General features: G+C 43.2%; 1 protein-coding gene across 2 annotated transcripts in view; it reads right to left on the bottom strand.

Moving 5' to 3' along the window:
* The window catches only part of DLC1 (DLC1 Rho GTPase activating protein), a 374,569-nt gene that overhangs the window by 42,295 nt on the left and 308,205 nt on the right, over positions 1-24,069 (bottom strand). The window contains exon 1 of one of the 2 annotated variants that reach the window (XM_045018649.1): positions 13,384-13,637. The exons of the other annotated variant lie outside the window; for it this stretch is intronic. Coding sequence (XP_044874584.1) covers positions 13,384-13,420 — 37 coding nt within the window. The 5' untranslated portion in view covers positions 13,421-13,637. Of the gene's footprint in view, positions 1-13,383; positions 13,638-24,069 lie in introns of those variants that run through there. 2 annotated transcript variants of the gene reach the window in all.

Below are 24,069 nucleotides of genomic sequence, written 5' to 3'. Positions count from 1 at the left end.
GTTAAAAAAAATAAAAATAAAAAAATAAAACCCAAAATGTATACAAATGAAAAAAAAATCAGTATTTTGTTATAATTATCTTTATATAATGTTGAAATTTGTTAAAAATTTCAATGAACATTCAAACAAAAAATAATTCTGAAAAGCCCGACAAAGGTTCTTGCTCAAAGGTTGATTTTAATAGCGTTAATCAATTCTTATTATAACAGTGATAGGACAATAGAGTTAAACTTAATTATACTGTGTCCCTTTTATTGTAGGTGTGCACTACTGATAACTTTTTAAAACATCATGGGCCAAATTCATCCCTGGTTAATGCCATTGACATTGGATGAATTTGGTCCTTGTGTTTAATTTGCAGGGTCTGAAGAAAAGCTAAAAATACAGCCTTTCCTGCAGTTTCCTCCCTTTTCTGCATCTTCAAAAACACACAAGAAATTTTGCAAAATGACTATTTTAATATACCCTCAAATTTCACTTTGCTTCAACCTATTTTGATCTACATTCAGCTGGGGGGTGTGTCAATCTCCATTTAACTCTGCATACTTCAATAGTCAAGTCAAACTAATAAAGATGCCTGCACAGATTTTTTTGATTTTCACTATATTTCTTGCCAAACACTTTTGAAAAAAAATGTGTAAGGTCTTTGAAAGGGATGATGTGTGGCACCACCTCCTTTCCCTTCCTCAGATTAGCAATGCCTGGGGTTTTTGAACAAACATGCTGCTTTCTAATAATAAAAGCCCTAGAAGGAGGAGAAAAAAAACCCACTCAAATATTCCTCGATGAGCTGATGACAACTGAAAAACACTCTTCCTGTGTTATTGACTGGCTGTGTGTCAAGCACTGGAGGGGATTTTCAAGTTATGGAGATATTTGGAACCCTGTAGCAAGGCTCTAACTATGCTGTTCATGTTATGTATAAATCACACCACATTCGGAGAAGCAACAGAAAATGTGTGGAATTCATTGTGGTAATAGAGGGAGAAGAGAGAAGAATGAAAGGAACCAGATTTTTAGGATCCTCCTTTGGGATCCTATATTGATGTTTTCTCTGAAAGCCTGAGTACAGTTTTTAAACAGAACTTTTTATAAAGATACCAGCCCCCACTACTTATTCAGAGTTAGAGTGAGCAGCTCATTTCTATAGCTGGTGCTTTAAAGTTTACTTACTTGCATAATGACAACAGCCAAATTTTAACATTAGTTTCCAAATTCATTAACCCATCTCTGTTTCTTAGCTCCATTTATTTTTTCCTACAAATTATACCAAGCTAAATCATATAATAGTTTTATTGCATATTGATAATAGCAAACAACACATAAAATATAACATTGACCTCATGCATCAAACTCTGATTCATGATCAAAATTCTCTTTTCCAAAGTCCTTGGTATATAAAATTATTTCAAAAGTTTTTCAGGCCAGTATCTCTCTCTCTGTTTAAAAAAGGGGACATGGATTAGCAAAGAAAAGGAAACTGATTTTAATGTAAAATTTTCAGTTTCATTAAAGACCTGATCCAAAGCCCACTGAAATCAGTCTTTCCATCACTTCAAAGGGCTTTGGATCAGGTGCTAGTCTAGAGCAATCCTTGTTTTCAGAAGTGCAAGAGGATAAAAGTAAGTTATCTCCTTATGGTCTATCTCCATCTCCTTCCCCACAGATTCTGACCATGACTGGGAACAATCGAGCTCTTAGTGGTTTATGTGATCTTCCTAAATGTGGATAAAAATAATAAAACCTGGCATTGCCAAAAACGATCACTTTCTTTCCAACCTATTAAAAGTAAACCAACTACACATCAGTTTGCCCCATTGACAAATTTGAAAGTAGAGTGTGGGGTGAGAGGGGAGAAATATCATCACTGCTGGTATTTTGGCACTACTCACTGAAGGTTACAGGCCACTCACCTGTACATATTGTTTCTCTTTATAAAGATTATGCACAAAGCCTGCAAGCATGAATATGTCTCCTCTGCCTAATCCTTAATTCAACACAGATTTATTAGCAGTGAAGAAATCAGAAAAGCCCATTTTATCCTCCTTGAGACACTGTCAACACACACCACAACTCACCATAAAGCATAGTTGTACACCAGGAACATCAGTGATTCACATATGTTTATTGCATGTTGGCCACATTAACAGTGTACATCCCTCCCTTCACACAAAGAGGGCATGAAAACAAGTTAAAATACGGTGTAATCTGATGTACACTCCAACGTTGTAAATAACCAAAACCAAAATGTATTTAACAAGTTTATTTAGAATGGACTATTATAATCTGTATGTTTCCTTTACAATGAACTATTGTGTTCATGTGCTAAAGAGGTTCTCCCCTCCCTGAGATTTTAAGGAAGGGCTATCCAGTGAGAATCCGTGTGAGGTATGGAAAAAAATATGGACACTTCAATTTTTATCTGGCCTGATTATTGATCAAACGATAGTATAGGGCAGTCGTGGGCAATCCGCTGGCAGGCTGCGAGACAGTGTTTACATTGACCGTCCGCAGGCACAACCGCCCAGAGCTCCCAGTGGGCGAGGTTCGCTGTTCCTGGCCAATGGGAGCTGTGGGAAGCAGCGGCCAGCCTGCGCTGCTTCCTGCAGCTCCCATTGGCCGGGAACAGTGAACTGCAGCCACTGGGAACTGCGGGCGGCCATGCCTGCAGATGGTCAATGTAAACACCGTCTTGAGGGCTGCATGTGGCCCATAGGCCGCAGGTTGCCTACCACTGGCATAGGATGATGGCGTGCAAAGAATTATTAAGGAGGAAAACCAGACAGTCGCCTCTTGTTCTTGGCCAGCCAAAGGAGCCATGCTGGCAGGTTCCAGAGTGAGAAACATCCAATCCTTCTCAAAGGAACTTGGAGTAAAAGTGGAGAAGAACAAATGGATGGAGGGAGTAGAAAACCTCATCCCTGTTCTCCACCCACAAAAATGCCTGCTTACTATGGCATCTGGACATACACTGCAAGTCCATCAACAGACCTGCCCCCCAAACATCCCAACCTACAAGATCCATAAACCTGCATAGTCTAGGCCAAGATTAAACCAAGAACTTGTACTGCAAGCAAAAGGTCAGCAAGCAAACTCAGGCTCTAAACTCAGGAAAGCAAGAGCGAACAAGTCCCACAGCCATAGAGCCTCCACTGAGAATGCCTGCGTCAGAGCTCAAGACTTCAAATCTAGAGACCACTGAAAGCAGCCCCCAGCTGATTTCAACTGTCACAATGGTGACTCAGAAGAGAAGTATCTGCTCTCTAGCTAGTCAGGTCTCATTCCACCTGTCTTCAGCCTTGCCAATATAGAGGCTATTATATGAGTGTAAAGGGACTAGCACAGTGGGGCCTCAATCCCCAGACTGGGCCTGTAGGTGCCAGTACAATATAAATTCATAATACTAGTCATACATTATCACACAATCTTTAACTATGTAGTCACATACTACTCCCCCCCACCACATGATCAGCAGAATTTGAAGCCAGGCCCTTCATATCTACAACAGAGACCTCTTCCATTTTGGTTACACTGTTATTCTCAATGGGGACTAGCCCCTAGCAGGGAACAACACACGCTTTGCCAATGGCTTATACAACTATTTGTGAGACCATGGATATCAGGATTCCATTTCTTTGTCTAGAAGAAGTTTGTGAGCTAGTGGTTAGAGCAATGCTTGGGGTAGGCCAGCCAAGCACACATTTTTGCCACATTCATTCTGAAAAGCAGCATAGCTGAGTGGACAATACTTAGTTCTACTATATTAGGGACCTGGTCTCTATTCTCACTTCTGACAGAAATGCTCAACAGTAAGTGTTTTGAAGAAATATAAACACCTGTCAATGGAAGAGATGAGCTTTGAAATTATGGCTCCCAGCTGGGTGACCACTCCTTAAAACAAAGGCTATTTGGACAGTAACTCTTCTGGCTTGGTGGTGCTGCAACACAAGGAGGCTGATTCACCCAGAACATGGTGCATACTGTGAAATCCAGGACCCTTGAAAGGTCTGGGCCCTAAACCATACATACGTTAGGGCTTCAGTATTTTAAATTAGTGTTTGGTGCAACCACTCCCATTACCCAAAATGTCTCTTCCTTCAAGAGACATTCCTTTAATATATATATTTATAATGAAGTTATATAGTTTTGATTGCATCCCATGAAAATTGCTCTTTTAAGAGGCCATTCCTTTAACAGATATCAGAGTGGGCTCCACTGTTTAATCAGAAGACTAAAAACAAATTCCTACTATACAAGTCAAAGATAAAAGTACAGATTTTTATTGTGGATAAAAGCCTTTAGTCATGGCTAATAAACTCAGGAGCAGTTCCTGGAAGACAGCCTTGCTCACAAAAGCCACTGCAAGGCTGAGATAAGGTAACTTCCATAATTGCACTTTTAACATGCCAGGTGACAAGTTGGCTTTTCTTGGAGCAAGTATTTAGGAAATAGAAACTTCAAATATGTTATGGAGAGAGTTATAACAACGGGTTTCAATGGAGCCAAATAAAGTCCACTTGAAAAATACCTTGCTTAATATTACTGAACTAAAGGCCAAACCTTGTATCAAGTAAGAACTACAGAAGGACCTAAATGCAGTGGAGACATTGATCTGGTGCAGGGGGACAGGGAGACTTTGGCACATCTGAAGAAGAGAACTTCATCCAGTGCAGGTGTAACACTGACAGACCCTGGTCGTTAGTGGGTGGGATTGAACCTGGGGCTTCTGAAGCTTAAAGCATGAGTCTCAACCACATGAGCTAAAAGCCAACTTGCTCTTAAATGAGTCTACTCTACAGCCTTAGCTAACTCGCTCTCTAAGTGGTCTCGGTGCCACTAGATGGGACAGGACACCACACCCAGAAGGTGTGAGAGTTACATACTTAACCTAGCTGAGGAAGCACATCCTGAGCTTCAGAGACTTCCCAGCTGAAATCCTGAACAAGCCTCCCACTTGTAACACTGACAGACCCCAGTCACTGGCAGGCGGGCTGGATTGAACCTGGGACTTCTAGGAGCTTAGTGCATGAGCCTCTACCGCATGAGCTAAAAAGTCAACTGGCTCTTAGCTAAGGCTGTAGAGCAGATTCATTCATTCATTCTCTCTCTCTATCTATCTTAGTGCCACTAGATGGGACAGAACAGTGGTGTGTTACACAGGCTCTTTATTTCTTAGTGTGTATGGGGAGCTTGGGGTGAGGTACAGCCACAGCATCTGAGACACTGGCCGTTTCCTCACATAGCATGGACATACATTCGCAGAGGTTTCTGTAACCCTGAAGCTGCAGTAGTTCATAGAATCATAGAATCTCAGGGTTGGAAGGGACCTCAGGAGGTCATCTAGTCCAACCCCCTGCTCAAAGCAGGACCAAACCCAACTAAATCATCCCAGCCAGGGCTTTGTCAAGCCTGACCTTAAAAACCTCTAAGGAAGAAGATTCCACCACCTTCCTAGGTAACCCATTCCAGTTCTTCACCACCCTACTAGTGAAAAAGTTTTTCCTAATATCCAACCTAAACCTCCCCCTCTGCAACTTGAGACCATTACTCCTTGTTCTGTCATCTTCTACCACTGAGAACAGTCTAGATCCATCCTCTTTGGAACCCCCTTTCGGGTAGTTGAAAGCAGCTATCAAATCCCCCCTCATTCTTCTCTTCTGCAGGCTAAACAATCCCAGTTCCCTCAGCCTCTCCTCATAAGTCATGTGTTCCAGCCCCCTAATCATTTTTGTTGCCCTCCGCTGGACTCTCTCCAATTTATCCACATCCTTCTTGTAGCGTGGGGCCCAAAACCGGACACTGTACTCCAGATGAGGCCTCACCAGTGCTGAATAGAGGGGAATGATCACATCCCTCGATCTGCTGGAAATGCCCCTACTTATACAACCCAAAATGCCATTAGCCTTCTTGGCAACAAGGGCACACTGTTGACTCATATTCAGCTTTTCGTCCACTGTAACCCCTAGGTCCTTTTCTGCAGAACTGCTGCCCAGCCATTCGGTCCCTAGTCTGAAGCAGTGCATGGGATTCTTCCGTCCTAAGTGCAGGACTCTGCACTTGTCCTTGTTGAACCTCATCATATTTCTTTTGGCCCAATCCCCTAATTTGTCTAGGTCCCTCTGTATCCTATCCCTACCCTCCAGCGTATCAACCACTCCTCCCAGTTTAGTGTCATCTGCAAACTTGCTAAGGGTGCAGTCCACACCATCCTCCAGATCGTTAATGAAGATATTGAATAAAACCGGCCCCAGCACCGAGCCTTGGGGCACCCCACTTGATACCGGCTGCCAACTAGACATGGAACCATTGATCACTACCCGTTAAGCCCGACCATCTAGCCAGTTTTCTATCCACCTTACCGTCCATTCATCCAGCCCATACTTCTTTAACTTGCTGGCAAGAATACTGTGGGAGACTGTATCAAAAGCTTTGCTAAAGTCCAGAAATAGCACATCCACTGCTTTCCCCTCATCCACAGAGCCGGTTATCTCATCATAGAAGGCAATTAGGTTAGTCAGGCATGACTTGCCCTTGGTGAATCCATGCTGACTGTTCCTGATCACTTTCCCCTCCTTTAAGTGGTTCAGAATTGATTCCTTGAGGACCTGTTCCATGATTTTTCCAGGGACTGAGGTGAGACTGACTGGCCTGTAGTTCCCTGGATCTTCCTTCTTCCCTTTTTTAAAGATGGGCACTACATTAGCCTTTTTCCAGTCATCCAGGACCTTCCCCGATCGCCATGATTTTTCAAAGATAATGGCCAATGGCTCTGCAATCTCATCGGCCAACTCCCTTAGCACCCTTGGATGCAGCGCATCCGGCCCCATGGACTTGTGCTCGTCCAGCTTTTCTAAATAGTCCCGAACTACTTCTTTTCCCACAGAGAGCTGGTCACCTCCTCCCCATACCGTGCTGCAGAGTGCAGCTGTCTGGGAGCTGACCTTGTCTGTGAAGACAGAGGCAAAAAAAGCATTGAGTACACTAGCTTCCTCCACATCCTCTGTCACTAGGTTCCCTCCCTCATTCAGCAAGGGGCCCACACTTTCCTTGACTTTCTTCTTGTTGCTAACATATCTGAAGAAACCCTTCTTGTTACTCCTAACATCTCCAGCTAGCTGCAACTCCAAGCATGATTTGGCCTTCCTAATTTCACTCCTGCATGCCTGAGCAATACTTTTATACTCCTCCCTGGTTATTTGTCCAATCTTCCACTTCTCATAAGCTGTTTTTTTGTGTTTAAGACGAGCAAGGATTTCACTGTTAAGCCAAGCTGGTCACCTGCCATATTTACTTTTTTTCCTACACATCAGGATGGTTTGTTCCTGCAACTTCAATAAGATTTCTTTAAAATACAGCCAGCTTTCCTTGACTCCTTTCCCCGTCATGTTATTCTCCCAGGGGACCTTGCCCATCAGTTCCCTGAGGGAGTCGAAGTCTGCTTTTCTGAAGTCCAGGGTCTCTGTTCTACTGCTCTCCTTTCTTCCTTGTGTCAGGATCCTGAACTTGACCATCTCATGGTCACTGCCTCCCAGGTTCCCATCCACTATTGCTTCCTCTACTATTTCTTCCCCGTTTGTGAGCAGCAGGTCAAGAAGAGCTGTTCCCCTAGTTGGTTCCTCCAGCACTTGCACCAGGAAATTGTCCCCTACACTTTCCAGAAACTTCCTGGATTGCCTGTGCACTGCTGTATTGCTCTCCCAGCAGATATCGGGGTGATTAAAGTCACCCATGAGACCCATGGTTCGCAGCTGACTGCCTTTTTATAACAGTCAGGCCCAGCTGGAAGAAAGCACTCCCAAATCAAACTGGTCAAACAAGCAATCAAACAATCAAGCACACAGTCAAACTGCCAAACTGCCCCTGCAACAGACACTCAGATACTCACCAGTGCAGTCCCCCTACTGCAGCACTTAGCGTACCTCCTCTGTGTGTGGTCTTCAGCTGTATGCAAGGAAGAGGATTTGGAGGGAGATTTTCAAAAGCACCAAAGCTATTTAGGTGAACAAATCTCAGAAAAGTCAATGGAAAAATAGTCCACTTAAATCCCTTGGGTGCTTTTGATAATCCCTTGATCATAAGTGGGCTAGGGTGAAATGTTTATTTCTGGGACAAAATGTCATAATCCCATGTGACCCATGACAATTGTTCTCAAGAGAAACACATACACCTCTGTTGGAGCTCGGATACTATTTGAAAGAAAATCCTTCATAACAAATAATAATGCTTAGTATTTACACAGCTCTACTCATCCACAGATGTTAAAGTGCTTCTTAAGAGATGTGTATTACTATCTCCAATTTTAAGATAGGGAAACTGAGACAGAGAACTTAAGTAAGTTGGCTCATGGGACCTGACTCAACTACTTTTATACTCGTGTCAAGCAGTACCTTATTTCACAAGTAGTCCCACTGATTTCATTGGGGCTATTTGCAGAGTAAGGTGGGCCAGCATGAGGTCCACAACAAGCAGAACCAGGAAAAGAACCAAGACTTCAAAGCTCAAGTCCTGTGCCCCATTCATGCATCTCATCAGTGATGAAACACCGGTTGTGATTTTCCTCAAACAGCAAAAAGACTAAAGATATATCATAGCAGCTTATTCCAGACTCAGAAGCAATTTTATTGGAGACATGGTATTCACTGGAGGGTGAAAGAACAAGTTAAAAGTTGTGGTCAGATCTTTGGCCTAAATAACATAACCCACTCCACTAATTCAGTCAGTCTCTGTTGGAAAAGCAACAGCCTTCACATTCCTCTATATTCATCAGCCTTGGAGTAAAAAATAAACAAGACCATCTTGACATCTTGAACCACACAGAATTATTTACAGTCTACCTTAGCCTGCTAAAGCACAGGGATAAGTCAGAAATATGCCTGGAATTGCTAACGTTACTGGGATTAGCTGGTTTGAAATTCATGGTCGCTTCTTGGATCGAGAGCTTATAAATTCTGCAGTTCATCTCAACTATGACGAAGCTTATCTTCACTTTAACAAGTCAAAGAAATAATTCCAGAAATGCCCGGCTGATTTTGTCAAATTTCTTACCTATATGCTTGAGAGCTACCCAGCTTAAAAAAATTGTCAGAATTAAAGAATGAAGGAAAATTTAGTCTGTCAATGACAGTTGTAAGGAGCAGTCTGTAGAGAAAACCCACTGTAATGCCCAATCAAGATGCTACTATCGTTTAAGGCAGGGGCTGGCAACCTTTCAGAAGTGGTGTGCCGAGTCTTCATTTATTCACTCTAATTTAAAGTTTCGCATGCTGGTAATACATTTTAACATTTTTACAAGGTTTCTCTCTATAGGTCTATAGTATATAAATAAACTATTGTTGTATGTAAAGTAAACAAGGTTTTTAAAATGTTTAAGAAGCTTCATTTAAAATTAAATTAAAACGCAGATCTTATCAGTTTAATGCAGTGGAACCCCAGACCAACAGCGAAGTGAGCGGGGCCAGCAGCTGGTATCCTAGGCCGGTAGCAGGCTGAGCGGGGCCGATGGCTGGGATCCCGGCTGGCAGGAGCCAGCGGCAAGAACCCCAGATTGGCAGTGGGCTGAGCGATGCTGGCGGCCAGAACCCCCGCTGGCCCCACTCGGCCTGCTGCCAGCCGGGGGTTCTGTTCACCCAGGCTGGCAACGGGCTGAGCGGGGCCGGCAGCCGGGACCCTGGCTGGCAGCAGCATTCCAGTAAAAAAATCGGCTAGCGCGCGTGCTGCAGGTTGCCAACCCCTGGTTTAGGGCTATATTATTACCCTTATATCACAATGCAGTCCTTGGACAACAAAACAGTCCTCTTTGTGAGCTGCAGATCATTTGATTTGGCTATATTTCTGCAATATGCACAGGGAGGAAGGGGAAACATCTGAAGTTATTTTTATTTCTGTAAGTCTTCTGGTCATATAGTGTGAATGTTAGGGTGGGGCTAGTATTGTCTGGAGCCTGTCAGGGTCCTTTTGCATAGCCTCATTTCCTTCTTCCTGTTGCTAGGAAAGATAGTTAAGCATGAGAAACTCTTGTTTACAATACTGGACCATCCTGTTCAACACAGGGGCTCTTTTCCTCCATCTCCTTTTACAGACCAAGGGCCCCATCCTGTTCCCATTGAAGTCAATAGCTGACTTCAATGGAAAAAGGGTGGGTCCCCTAGAAACTCACTACATCATGGTACTCTTGGGCAGGAAAAAATAAAAATAAAAAAAAATTGCACAAACCCCACCTTTAAATATTTACAAAATGCATAAATATGCAAGCTAAGAACTACTTGCAGCATGAAAAATATCTGCTTGAAAGGAAGAGTAAAATACAAGCATGATCACTCTCCCTCAACCTCCCTGCTTATAACTCAAAGTACAATTGGAGAAGATCAGCAACCTAGAAAGCCCTTACTGGGTATCAAAAACATGTTATATATGTAGGTTAACAGCATTACAGATTAGCATACAGAAGCATTGGTGGTACACACTTTTTCCTTTTTCAAGAGGCTCAGTATGCATGGTATGCAAGCAAGTACTTTTAGATTTCTATAGTCAGTATCAGTATTATTCCATTGTCCAGTAGGGGCAGCTACAGTGCTGTTTATCAGAAGAGAAGCACTCAACTTCTGCTGGTTGTAAGGCCCTGGGCCTAAGAACAGAACATACCTAGTCTCGGATCTTGTTCTCTGTTGCGATGCAATGTACTGTTCAAATATTTCCCTGTACATTCTAAAACTGCTGGGTATGTCACTGAGATTTAAGATCTAAACAAAACAAAAAAGGTCTCCTTCTGTATTTTTAACTACTACTTAGAAAATGATTTTAGTGACAGCTGGTATTGCTCAAAAAGAACTAGAACTCTCTATGTGCATAAACCAACGTAACATATCTGCATTTTTCAGACATTCCATTGGTGAAGAATGAGCAAAGAGAACTTGTTTTATTACATGTCATATAGGTCTGGGGATTCCTAGAGGTTATTGAATGCAGCGGATCTCAAAATGTTTTGATTCATCATCAACTGTCAGCACACAAGCATTGATAAAATAATAGATACATATTCTTTGCATATAACGTATTTCAGAACCTAAACTGAATATAGGAATCTTAACCTTAAGCAATGTCTCAGACAAGTCTTGAAATAACCTCTGGGCCCATCTGTTAAACATCAGGCTATCCCACTCCTCCATACTTTAATCTGTCATCGAGTTTTTTCCTTTTATTGGAAATGCAGGTCAAGTGACTTAAAGGATACTGCTACCATCTGCTGCAACCTGAAAGGCAACATGGCAAACCAAACTGGCTGAATTAATGGAGGAACCTAATACCAATTATCTACGCTATGGACCAGCAATAGCCTGCTGGCCAGATGGATGCTGAATTAGTCAAACTTCGAGCTGCTGATAGATTTACATTCAGAGGCTGTTCTGCAATCTGTTTGGCTATTATCTTCCCTCTAGTTCTCCACAAAACAGCATTAAAAATGTAACCTGACACTTGGTATCTCACTGCTTTGCTGCTGGGAATTTCTTGATCAGGCCAGAGAATTCAAATAGGTCACACTTACTCATGTCAAAAATGCATCCGTAATTGATGGCTAAGATAAAGATGCATTCCCTCAGCCCACAGACCCACACATTTTAAAAATTGTTGCCATATGATGTGGAAATCAAAACCTTCTGGCATATTAATAATAATTTATGTAGTGCCATAAATGTAGGTGGCACTGTAAAACTTCTTATTTTCTTTACAAGAATAGAGTTAAAAAAGATTTGTCACACTAATCGTAAATGCACTTTAACTTGTAGTACCGTGTTCATTAGCTTAATGGAAACACATTGTTCAGCAGCTTTACAATTATGGTAGAAGTGAGTCTTTGGTGAATAGTTACTATTTGCAAAAAAGAGGAGGGTAGTACTGAAATGTAACCTGACAACAAAAAGAATTTGTTTTCTATTTGTGCTAGAAATATAGGGGGTTGTTTACTACTTGGGGGGGGCGTTCCTTGAAAGAGATCAAAGGCTCCAGTCATGACATCATGGGCTTGGGCACCACAGCACAGGAGGGAGTCATCTGGCTCCTTGAAGCCATCAGACTAATTATTGAGAACTTCAAAAGAAACTATATGCTTCCTTCTCCTGGGCACTTTTTTCCCCTTTTAAGACTGGTTTAACTATTTCAACTGTAGCACCCTTTAAAAACCGCAGGCACAGTTCAGTTACAACAAGCTCCTTTCCTTTATGAGTTATGAATTACAACTCTGACATTTTCACTTGGAATTGAAAGTCACAAATTCTAAGCAATCTAATAAAAAACATGTTTCAAGAAAAGCCCCTCAGTCTTGCTAGTCCAAACCAGCACCAGATTTTTCATAAGTTTAATAACCTACATTTTGAAAACTTGGCTATTGCCCTGGTATGTCACCAGCAACAGAAGTTAACATTTACAGCCAAATTTCCAAACCAAGTCAACTGCTAGTTGAGGCTTTCCAGCACCTGAACGCATTTTGCGTTTTAAAAACAAACACTCTTTTCCTAGTTAGAAAGAGATTCGAAAATATTGCCAGTATGGCTATTAAAAAAAACCAACAACAAACCCAAACTTTCTAACTCAGTAGATAACTGAGAGAAAGAGGGAACCTAGCCTGGATAGGTAAAAGCCAACAACAATATTAATAGGCCATCAGTAGTGGACTGAAACTTGATTTTGAATCTCAAGCAAGCCAGAAAGGATGCACAGGATCTTAGATCGTTAGGAAATACGGTACCAAAATGCAAAGGGGGGAGGGGAGTGGAGACACCGGGGAATTGCGAATTGTTAGTGTACGTGCCAAGATAAAGGTCTGCGCTGACAAGCCTCCCCACCCTTTCAACTATGCTAGGCGCCCCTTCCTCTAGCACAACAAGAGCAAGAGACACTGATCTAATCACACCCAGGCAGGGAACCCATTTGCCTATCGATGATCTTCTCAAGCCGGATCGGGCTTGTTGCAGCAGAAGGGAAATTTCCAGGTGTTTTAACGCAACCTCCCCTCCCTCCCCCAACCCCACATCAGCCCAGTCCCGCTGCCTGGAGGAAAGTCATTTTCACCCACCCCCCAGGAGCATTAAACAGCAGCAGGACAACACATTGCAGCGATCGCAACTTAAAACCTGCTCGCTTTTTCTCTCTAGAGGGGCACAATGAAAAGCTACGGGCTTTCGGTGCCGAGGCAGCTGTGAAAGCCCCCAGCCGAGGAGCTAGCTAACGAGTGCAGTAAGGACAGGCTCCCGTACCCGAGAGGGAGGGGGTCAGGATCGGGGTCTCCCGCCCGCCCGCCGTGGCTCTAAGACAGGCTAACCACGAGTCACCGGCAGCAGAGAGGGGCCAGCCGGGCCACCGCTGCAGGCGCGCAGGGACAGAGCTTACGTGTCAGAATCATGGTCTCCGGCGGCTCCTGGCACATCAAGGGCCGGGCGAAGGGCGGCACGGGCGGACCTCAGCGCACCTCCCCAGCGCCGCTCTCGCAGCCCTTCACGGAGCAGGCTGGCAACGCCAAGCCCCGCCGCTCCCCCTCCGCCAGCGCCCCGCAGCCATCGCCCCCTCTCCCGCACCGCTCCCCGGGGAGCTGCCGGGCCCCCGCGCGCTGCTGACGGGGGAGGTCCGCAAACCTCCGCTCCTGCCTTGCCGCAGCGGCTCTGCGATGAGTTTGAAAAAGCCTCCCCTCCGCTCTGTCCCACATACACTTCAGTACCGCGGCTGGGCAGCCGCAGGCCACGCCCCCTGCCGCCCCGCCCGGTGTCTCTTTCGGGGGGGCAGGATTGATCATTTACCTTGTGCCTCAATTTGTCCCCTGGTCGTAGGCGCCTCCCTTCGTGCCCCAGCTGGGCCTGGATGTGGAGACGTTGTGGAGAGATGCAGCTCCCCATTGAGAATACTCTCCCAGGCCCTGCTGGAAAGCTTTACATAGGGTCCCCAGCCCTCCAGGATTGCCCCTGCCTCTCCAGGAATTACAGATTAATCTTTAATTAAAGATTATATCATAAAATGAAATCTCCAGGAATACATCCCACCAAAATTGGCAACTGTAGTGTACAATCCCCTTCCTTATGAAACAGCCCACTTTGCCCTGAGATGGGCATGGCCCGAGACCCTGGGCTCCAGGACTCCTCACTTTGGTGTGCCTGGTAGAGAAGGCAGCAGAGGAAATGCAAACTCCCAAGCTAAGGTTTTCAGATGGGTCCCATCTCCAGTTTTTCAACAAAGCTCGTGTTCCTCCAGCACCAGCCCTGAGGTGGATGTCTACAGCCCTGTCTCTACCAGGGAAAGTTTCTAAACATTTCCTACGGGTGGCAGCAATACAGGGGCCAGTCAGACATGGAAGGGCTTATAAAGTTCAGCTGTTTGGGAGCCTATAGCTGATTTATAAGTCTACATAATTTTGGCATAGCTCAGATTTAGGGCACTACCAACAGCCAAGTAAGGATTAAAAAGTCAAACCTCCCTCCTATCCACACAGGGATAGAGAACACACTTGCTCACAATGTTTGCAATCCACTGTTTTTCTCCAGAGGCTGACTACAAGCTGACTGATTCATCTGTTGTATGCTTGCCTTCAACTATTTTCCTAGGTCCTAACCTGTAGATATTTGAAATGTTAGTCATAGCATGAGCCATGTTCAGTGGGCTTTAGGGGCATTTCCCTGATAGCAACTGTCAAAAAGTAAAGGTCAACACAGTCAATGCTGCTTTAATTACTTGATGATAAAACAATGAGCACAGCTCTGAAAAAATTGTTCCAATAAATGTTACTGTATAGGATAGTATTGTTTGAGTTTCTGAGTATCGTGCATGTTCCTTGTTATCAGTAGGAGATAGTGTACAGTTTTTAGTTACAGAGCAGCAAAATTTGGATCCAGCTTCAAATCCAGGACAGTGGGTATGTTAGGCCCCAATTCTGGAATGAGCACCTGATGAAGGTGAGGATCCCACCTGCATTTCCATCTACATTCAGTCTTTGGCCTTATTGCCAAGATTTATTTTTTAAAAGTTGTCAGGGTGGTGCTTTCTGAAATGTGGACACCCATCTATCAGGAATTGGAGAGAGACCACCAAACACATTTCATAGTGGCTACCAAACAGTCACTATAAAGTGATAACTAAACGTGAAAGGCTACGTATCTCAATAACAATTTCCTAAGCCATCTAGTCCCTTTTACATTTTCTGATGATCGTTTAAATACCCATTTTTGGTAGACACATTCTGAGCCTTAAAATGATACAGAACATGCGCAAGTACTTTGAGCAGTTGCAAAGCGATGAGCATGTAAAAGAGCGCTGAAATTTTGAAAATGTCTGCATATCATCAAAGACTGAGATTGGTTAATTTTATCCCAAATCAGCCTCATATTTTACATTAATTCTTGTTTTTTGACGTTCCAACTGTTGTTTCAGCACTGTGGTCAGACAGATATAAAGTGCGGTACCTGAACGGTGATCTGCCTGAAGAATACACATCTCTTTCAGCAAGCTGCTAACTGGTAAGTTGGCTATTACAGTGTTGTTTCTGGAAACCCCTACACTGTTCCAGATCATTAATTCACTTTTAGTCAACAAGAGAATGGTGCTGCACTATATCTTCAAGCTTCACTTTTCATCCATTAGTGGCTCAGTCAATTACCTCTTCTTATCTTAGTTAATTCCAACTCTTATAGGCTCAGTTGAATTTACCTGCATTTTTTGAATGCTTCTTCTATGGCAGGAGGTTGTAAGTTTAAAATGCAGATCTGGCCCATAAAACATGAGTCCCTTAGGGGTTCTGGTGCCCCTGATGTAATTTTTTCCACTCAGTCTTGAGGACACAACTAATGCAGGTAAGACAGACCTATACTACATTTCCAGAGGGAATCTCATTTCCTGTTGTTGAACAGACAAGGCAATGCCACTATAATTAGTTGTCCTCTCTTTGTTGTGTACACCTTTGAGCTTTTACAGGACAAGGAAATGACAGGGTTGGCATGGCAAGGATTGGAAGCGGATTGTACTTTGGCAGTCTGACTTAGAGAAAAGAGAGAAATTAAGTTACTTCTGCAACAAGCCACAGAAAAGGAAAGAAGAATATAAAGTAGGTTACCTAGAGTCTGAGAGCCTATGAAAGACCTTCACTTCTGGGAAAGGCACTGTATGAGACAACATTTCCTCAAATCTCCAGGGTATGGGGGGGAGGAGGGGAGGAGAAGAGAGGGGGGAGAATGGAATCAAGGTTAGGCAGGTTTAAGAATACAAGAACATCAATAAAATGGTATTAATCTGTGAAATAGTCTGAAATGCGCCTGTTGAAAGTTAGGGCTTGTCTACACATAGCAGTTGCACTAGTTTTATTTAAATTGGTTATGAACTGAGTTAAGTTAAATTGGGCAGACCTCTGTGTGGTCACAAGTATCTCTCTTTAGTACTAGTTATATTGCTTTAGCTTGCATCTGGAAGATCAGAGCAATGCTTAAATGGATATAAGGCTGATTTAAATTGATGTAAGTGTTGCACCAGTTGAACTACATTGGTTTTAAAATGACCCCTTTAGTAAAATCATGTGTAGACAAGGTTAGGAAGGTACCATTCATAAATCTGAGTTATAAATGATGAAATATTTAGGGTCCAATTATGCAATTCTGCATTAGCGAGCACTTACACAAGTACTCCCATTGGGCTTGTAGTGCTTTTTTCACATTTATGAATGGCTTCTATAAAGAAAAAAAAGAGGTATCCTCTTTTCACCTATCTCACATGCCATGATCCTAAAATATATGTTGCACTCATTTAAATACAAATAATTAATAATTTGTATTTACACAGCACCTTCCATCCAAAGATCTGAGGTGGCTTTACATCCATGACTGGACTGAGCCTTGTGAGGTCAATAAGGCTATGCCTACACTGCCCGCAGTTTGGAATATGGAGGTGTGGATAGCAATGCATACCGAAGTGCTGCGCTGTTAGGAATACATTAATGGGAACTAGGAACCTTTTAGTTCACATCTGCAGCATCCACACAGGGGAGTTACAGCGCAGCACTTTGGGGTGCACTGCTATTCACACCCCCAAAGTCTGAACTGAGCAATGTAGACAAGCCCCCAAAGTCTGAACTGAGCAATGTAGACAAGCCCCCAAAGTCTGAACTGAGCAATGTAGACAAGCCCTCAGTTATTATCCTCATTTTACAGTTGACGAAACTGAGAAACAGAGCGATTAAGGGTGTGAGCAATGAGGCAATTTAGGTGCCTAAACTCCAGAGTTAGGTGCCTAAGTTCCCATGCATGGCACCACTGTAAGCCACAAAACTCCCACTTGGCTACCTAACCTTGTAGACACCTAAACTCACTCTGTGCCTAACTTTTCGTTGTAAAAGTTTTCTAGGTTCCTAATTTCAAGACCCTGGGGATTGCACTCTGCTGCCCATGAACCAGAGGAAGACAGGTATATGGCCACCTAAGTTGTGAGCGGGACCTGATCTCTAGATGGTCTCTGAGCACACCTACTGGATCAGGTCCCATTTAAAATTCAGCCAGAGGAAGAGGAGGAGATGGTTCCACTACCTATCTTATAACTACAGAAGTTATCAGATGGGTACCATCATCTCCTCTGGCCATTTTATGTGGAGAGAGGCAGGTGCCTAACTCATTAGGTGCCTAAACCGCCTGATTCCTGGTGGTGGGTTCCTATGCATGGATCACAAGCAGAAGATAGGTGCCTCCCTTCAGCCTGGACTTAGGCATCTAGGGCAGAGTTTAGCTCACATTTCTCTCCTTGGCATCTTCCACTGGCTAGCTTAGGTGGCTCCCCACCTAGCGTGCTGGCTTTTTTTGGATCACATTACTCTCCTCCCATTCATTATATAGGAAGCCTAGGTGCTGAACTCAGGCTTTGTGGATCATAGTGTTATTCCTGTGATTTTTTTTAGGCACTTAAAAGTTAGGTGCTGTGGCACTCAGCTTTACAATACCTCAGTCCCTTCTTGGATCCCACTCTAACTGATTTGCCCAGGTGACACAGAAAGTCTGACCCAGATCTCCTGAATCCCTAATCTAAACCTTAGCCACAAGTTCACCATCCACTTCACTCTATTAGGGCTGGTCTACACTACCACAGTAAATCAATCTAACGTTTGCAACTTCAGTTACATGAATAACGTAACTGAAGTCGACATAGTTAGATCCACTTACCACGGTGGCTACACTTCACTCCTGTCGACTTTCCTTAGAGTGGAGTACACAAATCAATGAGAGAGTGCTCTCCCATCGAGTTAGCCTGTCTTCACCAGACCTACTAAATCGACACTAGCTGCATTGATTGCAGCTGTGCCGATCTACTGGTAAGTGTAGACATGCCCTTAGTAATCATCATCACTTAGGCTTCGTCTGCACAACGGAGTTAGGTTGACATAAGGCAGCTTATGTCAACCTAACTATGTCAGCGTCTACGCTACAGCCTGGTTCGCGCCGATGTAAGTGCTCTACTACACCGACATAATAACTCCACCTTCACAAGGGGCATAGGGCTTATGTCAGAGTAGTTAGGGCGACAGTGTCTGTGCCTGTTGGCTGTCATTCTTGTCAATTTCATGGCTCCCTTCACAAGCAACAGGAAAAGGGATACTGTTTCAAGAACAGGGGCATCTTGAAGGAGAGGGATGCAGCAGTGAGGTTCTGGGACCTGCACTGTGCAGGAGGTCAGGCTAGATGATCATGTTGGTCCCTTCTGACTTTGAAATCTATGAATAAGGAGAGAAGTCTGGGAGCAAGAGGGGCATCAGGAGGAAATGAGAGCATAGAGGAAGGTGGAGCAAGACTATTTAGTGCAGCGTTTCTCAACCTGCGGCCCACAGGCTACATACGGCCCAGCTGTGTGCTAAAAAAAATCAAAATTTGCCACTCTGGTCTGGCAGAGGGTGGGGCTGGCTGAGGGGTAGACGTTGTCTTGTAGCCTGCACCAGTGTTCCTGCCAGCAGGGGGCTGGTGAGCGCTGCAGGGGGTGGGAGAGTGGGTAGGTTTGGGGGGTTGGAGGAGGTTTTGGGAAGTAGAGGTATGCCCCAGGTTTTAGGTGGGGCTCTGCTCCTGGCCCCTCTTCTCGGGTCCTGGTTGCCGGCCCTGCCTAGCACTCTGCACCTGGCCGGGGTCAGGGTCTAGGTCCCTGTCCCGGTCCTAGTCCCAGCTCTGTCCCAGCCCTGCGCAGTGGCGTTCCGTCTCCATCCCGATCCCGTCTTCTGTGCGTGCCGGGGTCCGGAACTGGGGTGCATCTCCTGTCCAGCCCTGCACAGCAAGATTTGGGGTCCAGCTGCATGGCCTGCGCCCAGGGCTCCACTCCTAGCCCCATTCTGGGCAACGGCGTTAGACATAGGGAACCGTGGGCGGTTTTAGAGTCGGGGGGGCGCGCTGTGGTTCTCAACCTGGGGCCCACTTAACACATTGTGGCAGGTTGAGAACCACTGATTTAGTGCCTTGAAGGCAAGGATGAGGCACTTAAATTTGATTCAGTAAGAGAAAGGAAGCCAGTGAAGCAATCCAAGGAGGTTGGGGTGACGGTAAAAATGTAGAAGTTCTGAGCGCTCTTAAGAATTATAACAAAGTTCAGCATGCTCACCTACCGTGCTGCACATTAATTAATTAATTAATTAATAATGCTACATTATCAGCCTAAATAAACTCTCCTTTGGACTTGGAGAGCCAATCAACCACTGTAGTGAAAGATTAGCTCAGTCTCCATCCCTAGTCAATCTCTGTAGATACTGACATTGTCAGGGCCAGTGGCTTTTGTGATTGGAATGTCTGCCTGCTAGGAACTGGACTGAAACCACCAACTAATTTCACATAGGCCACTAAGGAGATGCCAGAGGATAATCATCGACCTTTACTAGATCTTACTAGTAATCTGAAGGCTCTGATTCCATCCCATTATCAATTCTTGGAGCCATGCAGTCTCTTTGGTTTGCATTTTAACTTGGATTTCTATGACACTAAGTGAATGTATTTTCAAAGTTAAAAAGTGAGCATAAGTCTTGTATTAGCAGGAAAGTGTGCTTAAAGAAACATTCCACCTGAGGCATGGGTGTTTACCATACAGCAGCAGCAATAACACTGTAATCACTCATTTGTCTCTAAAGAGTGTTGTGGAATTAATAAAGCCACTGCCCTTTGTAGTTTAGATTTAATATTTTTATCTACTTAATGCATCAGCTAATACTACTACAAAAAAGAGGCAATCTCATGGTAGAATCCTAGGCTGGTTCCTGATGAATGTACTGAGTTTAAAGTCATGCTTACTGAAAGAAGCAAGATACTTGCTCAGTAAAGTGTTGTTATCCTTAATGCAATCAAAGAGTTCTGGGTGGATGGTCAAGTAATTGTAAAGGCTTGCCCAACAGGCACAATTACTCACTTTAATAGGTGAATTCTCCTTCTGTTTGAACTGTATAAGGGAGTGATTCGTAGGATGAGAACTAATAATAAGGACTTCATTGTCCTCTGTTTTCCCTCTAAGGCCCAAATGCCTTGATAGCTAACTGTACTATGGCCATCACTCCTCTTTTAAACAGCATGATACAGAGGAGTCACAATTTGCAATTGGTCATCTGACTTGCTGATACAAACACAGGATTGTAAGACACACGACTACAATTCTAAATGCTCGTCTTAATATCCTTTTAGCAATGGCATGATAGATTATAGAGCAGCTTCAGCTTGCATGAGATACCAGGCCTCTGGCTATAGACCTGGCTTCAGTGTGGTCTTGGGTCTTTAAAGGCTGTTTCTGAATTCTAAAGGACCCCAGTGTTGCACACTTTGTCAGAGAAGTAACAACTTAATTCCAATTCTAAATCACTTGATTTCATTGAAAATTAATTATTTAAAGTGGGCAATAACTGTGCAGCCCTCTTTAAAAAGAAATGAAATACACTAAGTATTCCTTTCTGAGAAGGAAGATTATTGTTCCACATCACAGAGAATCTAAAATGAAATGCTATATGGTTTTGAATTAATTTTAACTAATAGTTATATCATACAAACATACAGTCTAGCTATTCTAGTATCTTGTTTCCTGAGATAACCCATAGAGACACTTCAAAGAAAGGAACCCTTTATCACTATGCAATACTAAATACTGTGTGCGTGTGTGCTTGTTATTTATTTCTGATCCCAACTGTTGATAATTTTTTGATTTATTTTTTTTTTACAAGTAAATCATTGTTTCTAAACTTGCTCTGATACATATTAGGCATATAATTGACTATGTTTTAAATGTAGAGAAATGAACTCTTTTTGCCTGAGTTCAAATGTATTCAAACCCCATGAGTTCGAAAGTTCAGTCTGAACAAAAACAGGACTGGTTTCATGTTGCACTTAGGGTATACTGTATAAAATAGAAGCAGCGAGGGGAGAGAGATGAAAAGAATGATGGTAATATAGCTTGAAAAATGAAGCAGATTTGGCAAAGTGTAAAATAAATACAGTCTGCCATAACTTAGAGAGGCTCCCCAAGACTAAAGTTGTACATTTTAACACAGAGGGCCAGATCCTCAGCTGCTCTAAAGCAGCATAGATGCAATGAAATCAATTGAGGTATTCTGATTTATTCCACTGGAGGATCTGTCCATAATATTTTCCATATAGAATAGCACTGATGCTATTCTATTTTGAGTGGGTGATGGGATTCTTTTGCTCATAGCACTGGCTTCCCTTTAGCTATGTTTTTTCATCAAAAGGTAGCTCACCCTTGGGAAAACTACAACTTAGTCAATTATTGTTCATCTAGGTCCAAATGTCTTGGCTAAGGTATACTCAAGGTCCAGACTCCAGAGAAAATAATACAAAAAATAACAATATTGATAATAAATAAATAAATAAAATAAAAAGATTTTGGGGTCCATTTAAAAGCGCCTGGTGGTCTGGATTTGGCCAGCAGTCTGCCTGTTGACTAACTAGCCTATAATGGAGGCCAAAGGATGGAACAAACTTTATAGCTCATGGAACAATAGTGTCCACAGATAACAGATGAAACCCTCTTTTGTCGTGCCAAAAACCCACAATAACCTCATCTATTTTATTGGTGAAGACAACAGTTCATAAAGCAGACTCTACACCTGAAATTATCAGGAAAAATCCCTGGGTTGAATTCTCAACCCCATCCAAGTTCTACTTGTGTGTAGAGAAGGGGTCTGAGAGAAATGGTTTTTGGTTTCCTGATTCAGCATCAGCCAACCGGAGGATAGATGTAGTGGAACTTTGCTCTTCCACATCCCTTCTCCACCCCTAACATGAGCCCTTCCTCCCTGTTTGCCAGGGATTGGGGATGGGGGTGGGAAGTGCAAGAGCTGGCTTTGCCAGCCTTAGGCCAGTGGAATTTCTTTGTACAAGGGGAGTTTTCCATTGGCAAGCTAACCCTACAATCTGTAAAAGCAGCAAAGAATCCTGTGGCACCTTATAGACTAACAGACGTTTTGCAGCATGAGCTTTCGTGGGTGAATACCCACTTCTTCAGACTTGCATCTGAAGAAGTGGGTATTCACCCACGAAAGCTCATGCTGCAAAACATCTGTTAGTCTATAAGGTGCCACAGGATTCTTTGCTGCTTTTACAGATCCAGACTAACACGGCTACCCCTCTGATACCTACAATCTGTCATCTTCTACACATGAGTGGTGGAAAGTAGACTGAGTGCACTGAAGAATCCAATGCTGAATTACACCTGTCTGTGAACACTGTAATGCCTTCCTTCTCAATTCTGTGAACACCTCTGCATGTGCAAAACATGATTCAAATAAATAAAACATGGTCATAAGTATTTGCAGATTAAGGCCTTAATTATCAGGAGAAAACAGAAGGCACATTATTGTAATGTTATTTCACTTCCACATCCATTAGAAAGAAGATATTAGACTAGTGCCATTAAAAGGCCAATGAGTAAATTAATAATGATATAATCTTGATCAACAATTTAGCTACCAAGAGGTTTGATAATGCAAAAGTATCTGTATCTGTATTCTGATAATAACAGGAATTAAAAATAAAAATATGAATTCATCCTTACCTATATAAGGGGAAAATCTGTGCAGTGCTATAAGAAGCACAGCCCAGAACTCACAGCCCAAAGGAAGTGCAGACTAAGGTGGCTTTAAGCCACTTTTGCACCCTGCTCATCCTGGGCTGCTTTGAGTTCCCCACTACAACTTCAGTCTTGGGGAGCCTCTCTAAGTTATGGCAGACTCCTCAGGGTGCCCTAGGGCTGCAGTAATACCTGGAATCTCAGCCCTGCCCCCAACCTTGGCCACCCGCTTGCAGTCCTGAGCCTGGCATTGCCCCCATAAGTGGAGTTGCAAGGGAGTCCTTGAACAACAGCCTTACTAGTGTTTTCCCCAGTGCCTACACCAGAGAAAACCTCCCCTGGCTGGCTGGCTTTCCTTTCTTTCTTTCTGAAATTGTTTAAGAACATTTTACTGTATGCCCCAAAAGCCAAAATCACACAACTGAGAAAGAAGGCCCTATTGATTAAAAAACTGACCTGGTTTAGAAGGAAAGTGAAGGCAGATACAAAAAAATTAAAAACAAATATGTAAACAAATGGAAGAAAGGGGAAGTTGATAGTATTGAATATAAATCAGAATCTAGGAATTGTAGAAAATTGATAGGGGAAGCAAAGGGACACAAGGCAAAATCTACTGCCAGCAGAATCTGGTGCGACTGCTGCTGGAATACTGTGTCCAGTTCTGGTGCCCACAATGCAAGAAGAATGTTGATAAATTGGAGAGATACAGTGAAGAGCCATGAGAATGATCAAAGGATTAGAAAACATGCCTTATAGTGATAGTTTCAGGGAGCATGATCTATTTAGTTTAACAAAGAAAAAGGTTAAGGGGTGACCTGATTAGTCTATAAGTCCATGGTATTATTTAGTAATAGGCTCTTCAATCTAGCAGAGAAAGGTACATCACAATCCAGTGTTGAAGTTGGACAAATTCAAACTGGAAATAAGGCATATCTTTTTAATAGTGAGAGTAATTAACCATTGGAACAACTTATCAGGGATTGTGGTGGAGTCTCCACCACAGACAATTTTTTTAAATCA

Source organism: Mauremys mutica, chromosome 5 (assembly GCF_020497125.1).
Source record: "Mauremys mutica isolate MM-2020 ecotype Southern chromosome 5, ASM2049712v1, whole genome shotgun sequence".
Lineage (NCBI taxonomy): Eukaryota > Metazoa > Chordata > Testudines > Geoemydidae > Mauremys > Mauremys mutica.
Note: the sequence above shows the minus strand (reverse complement) of the source record. Positions and strands in the feature narration are given on the sequence as shown.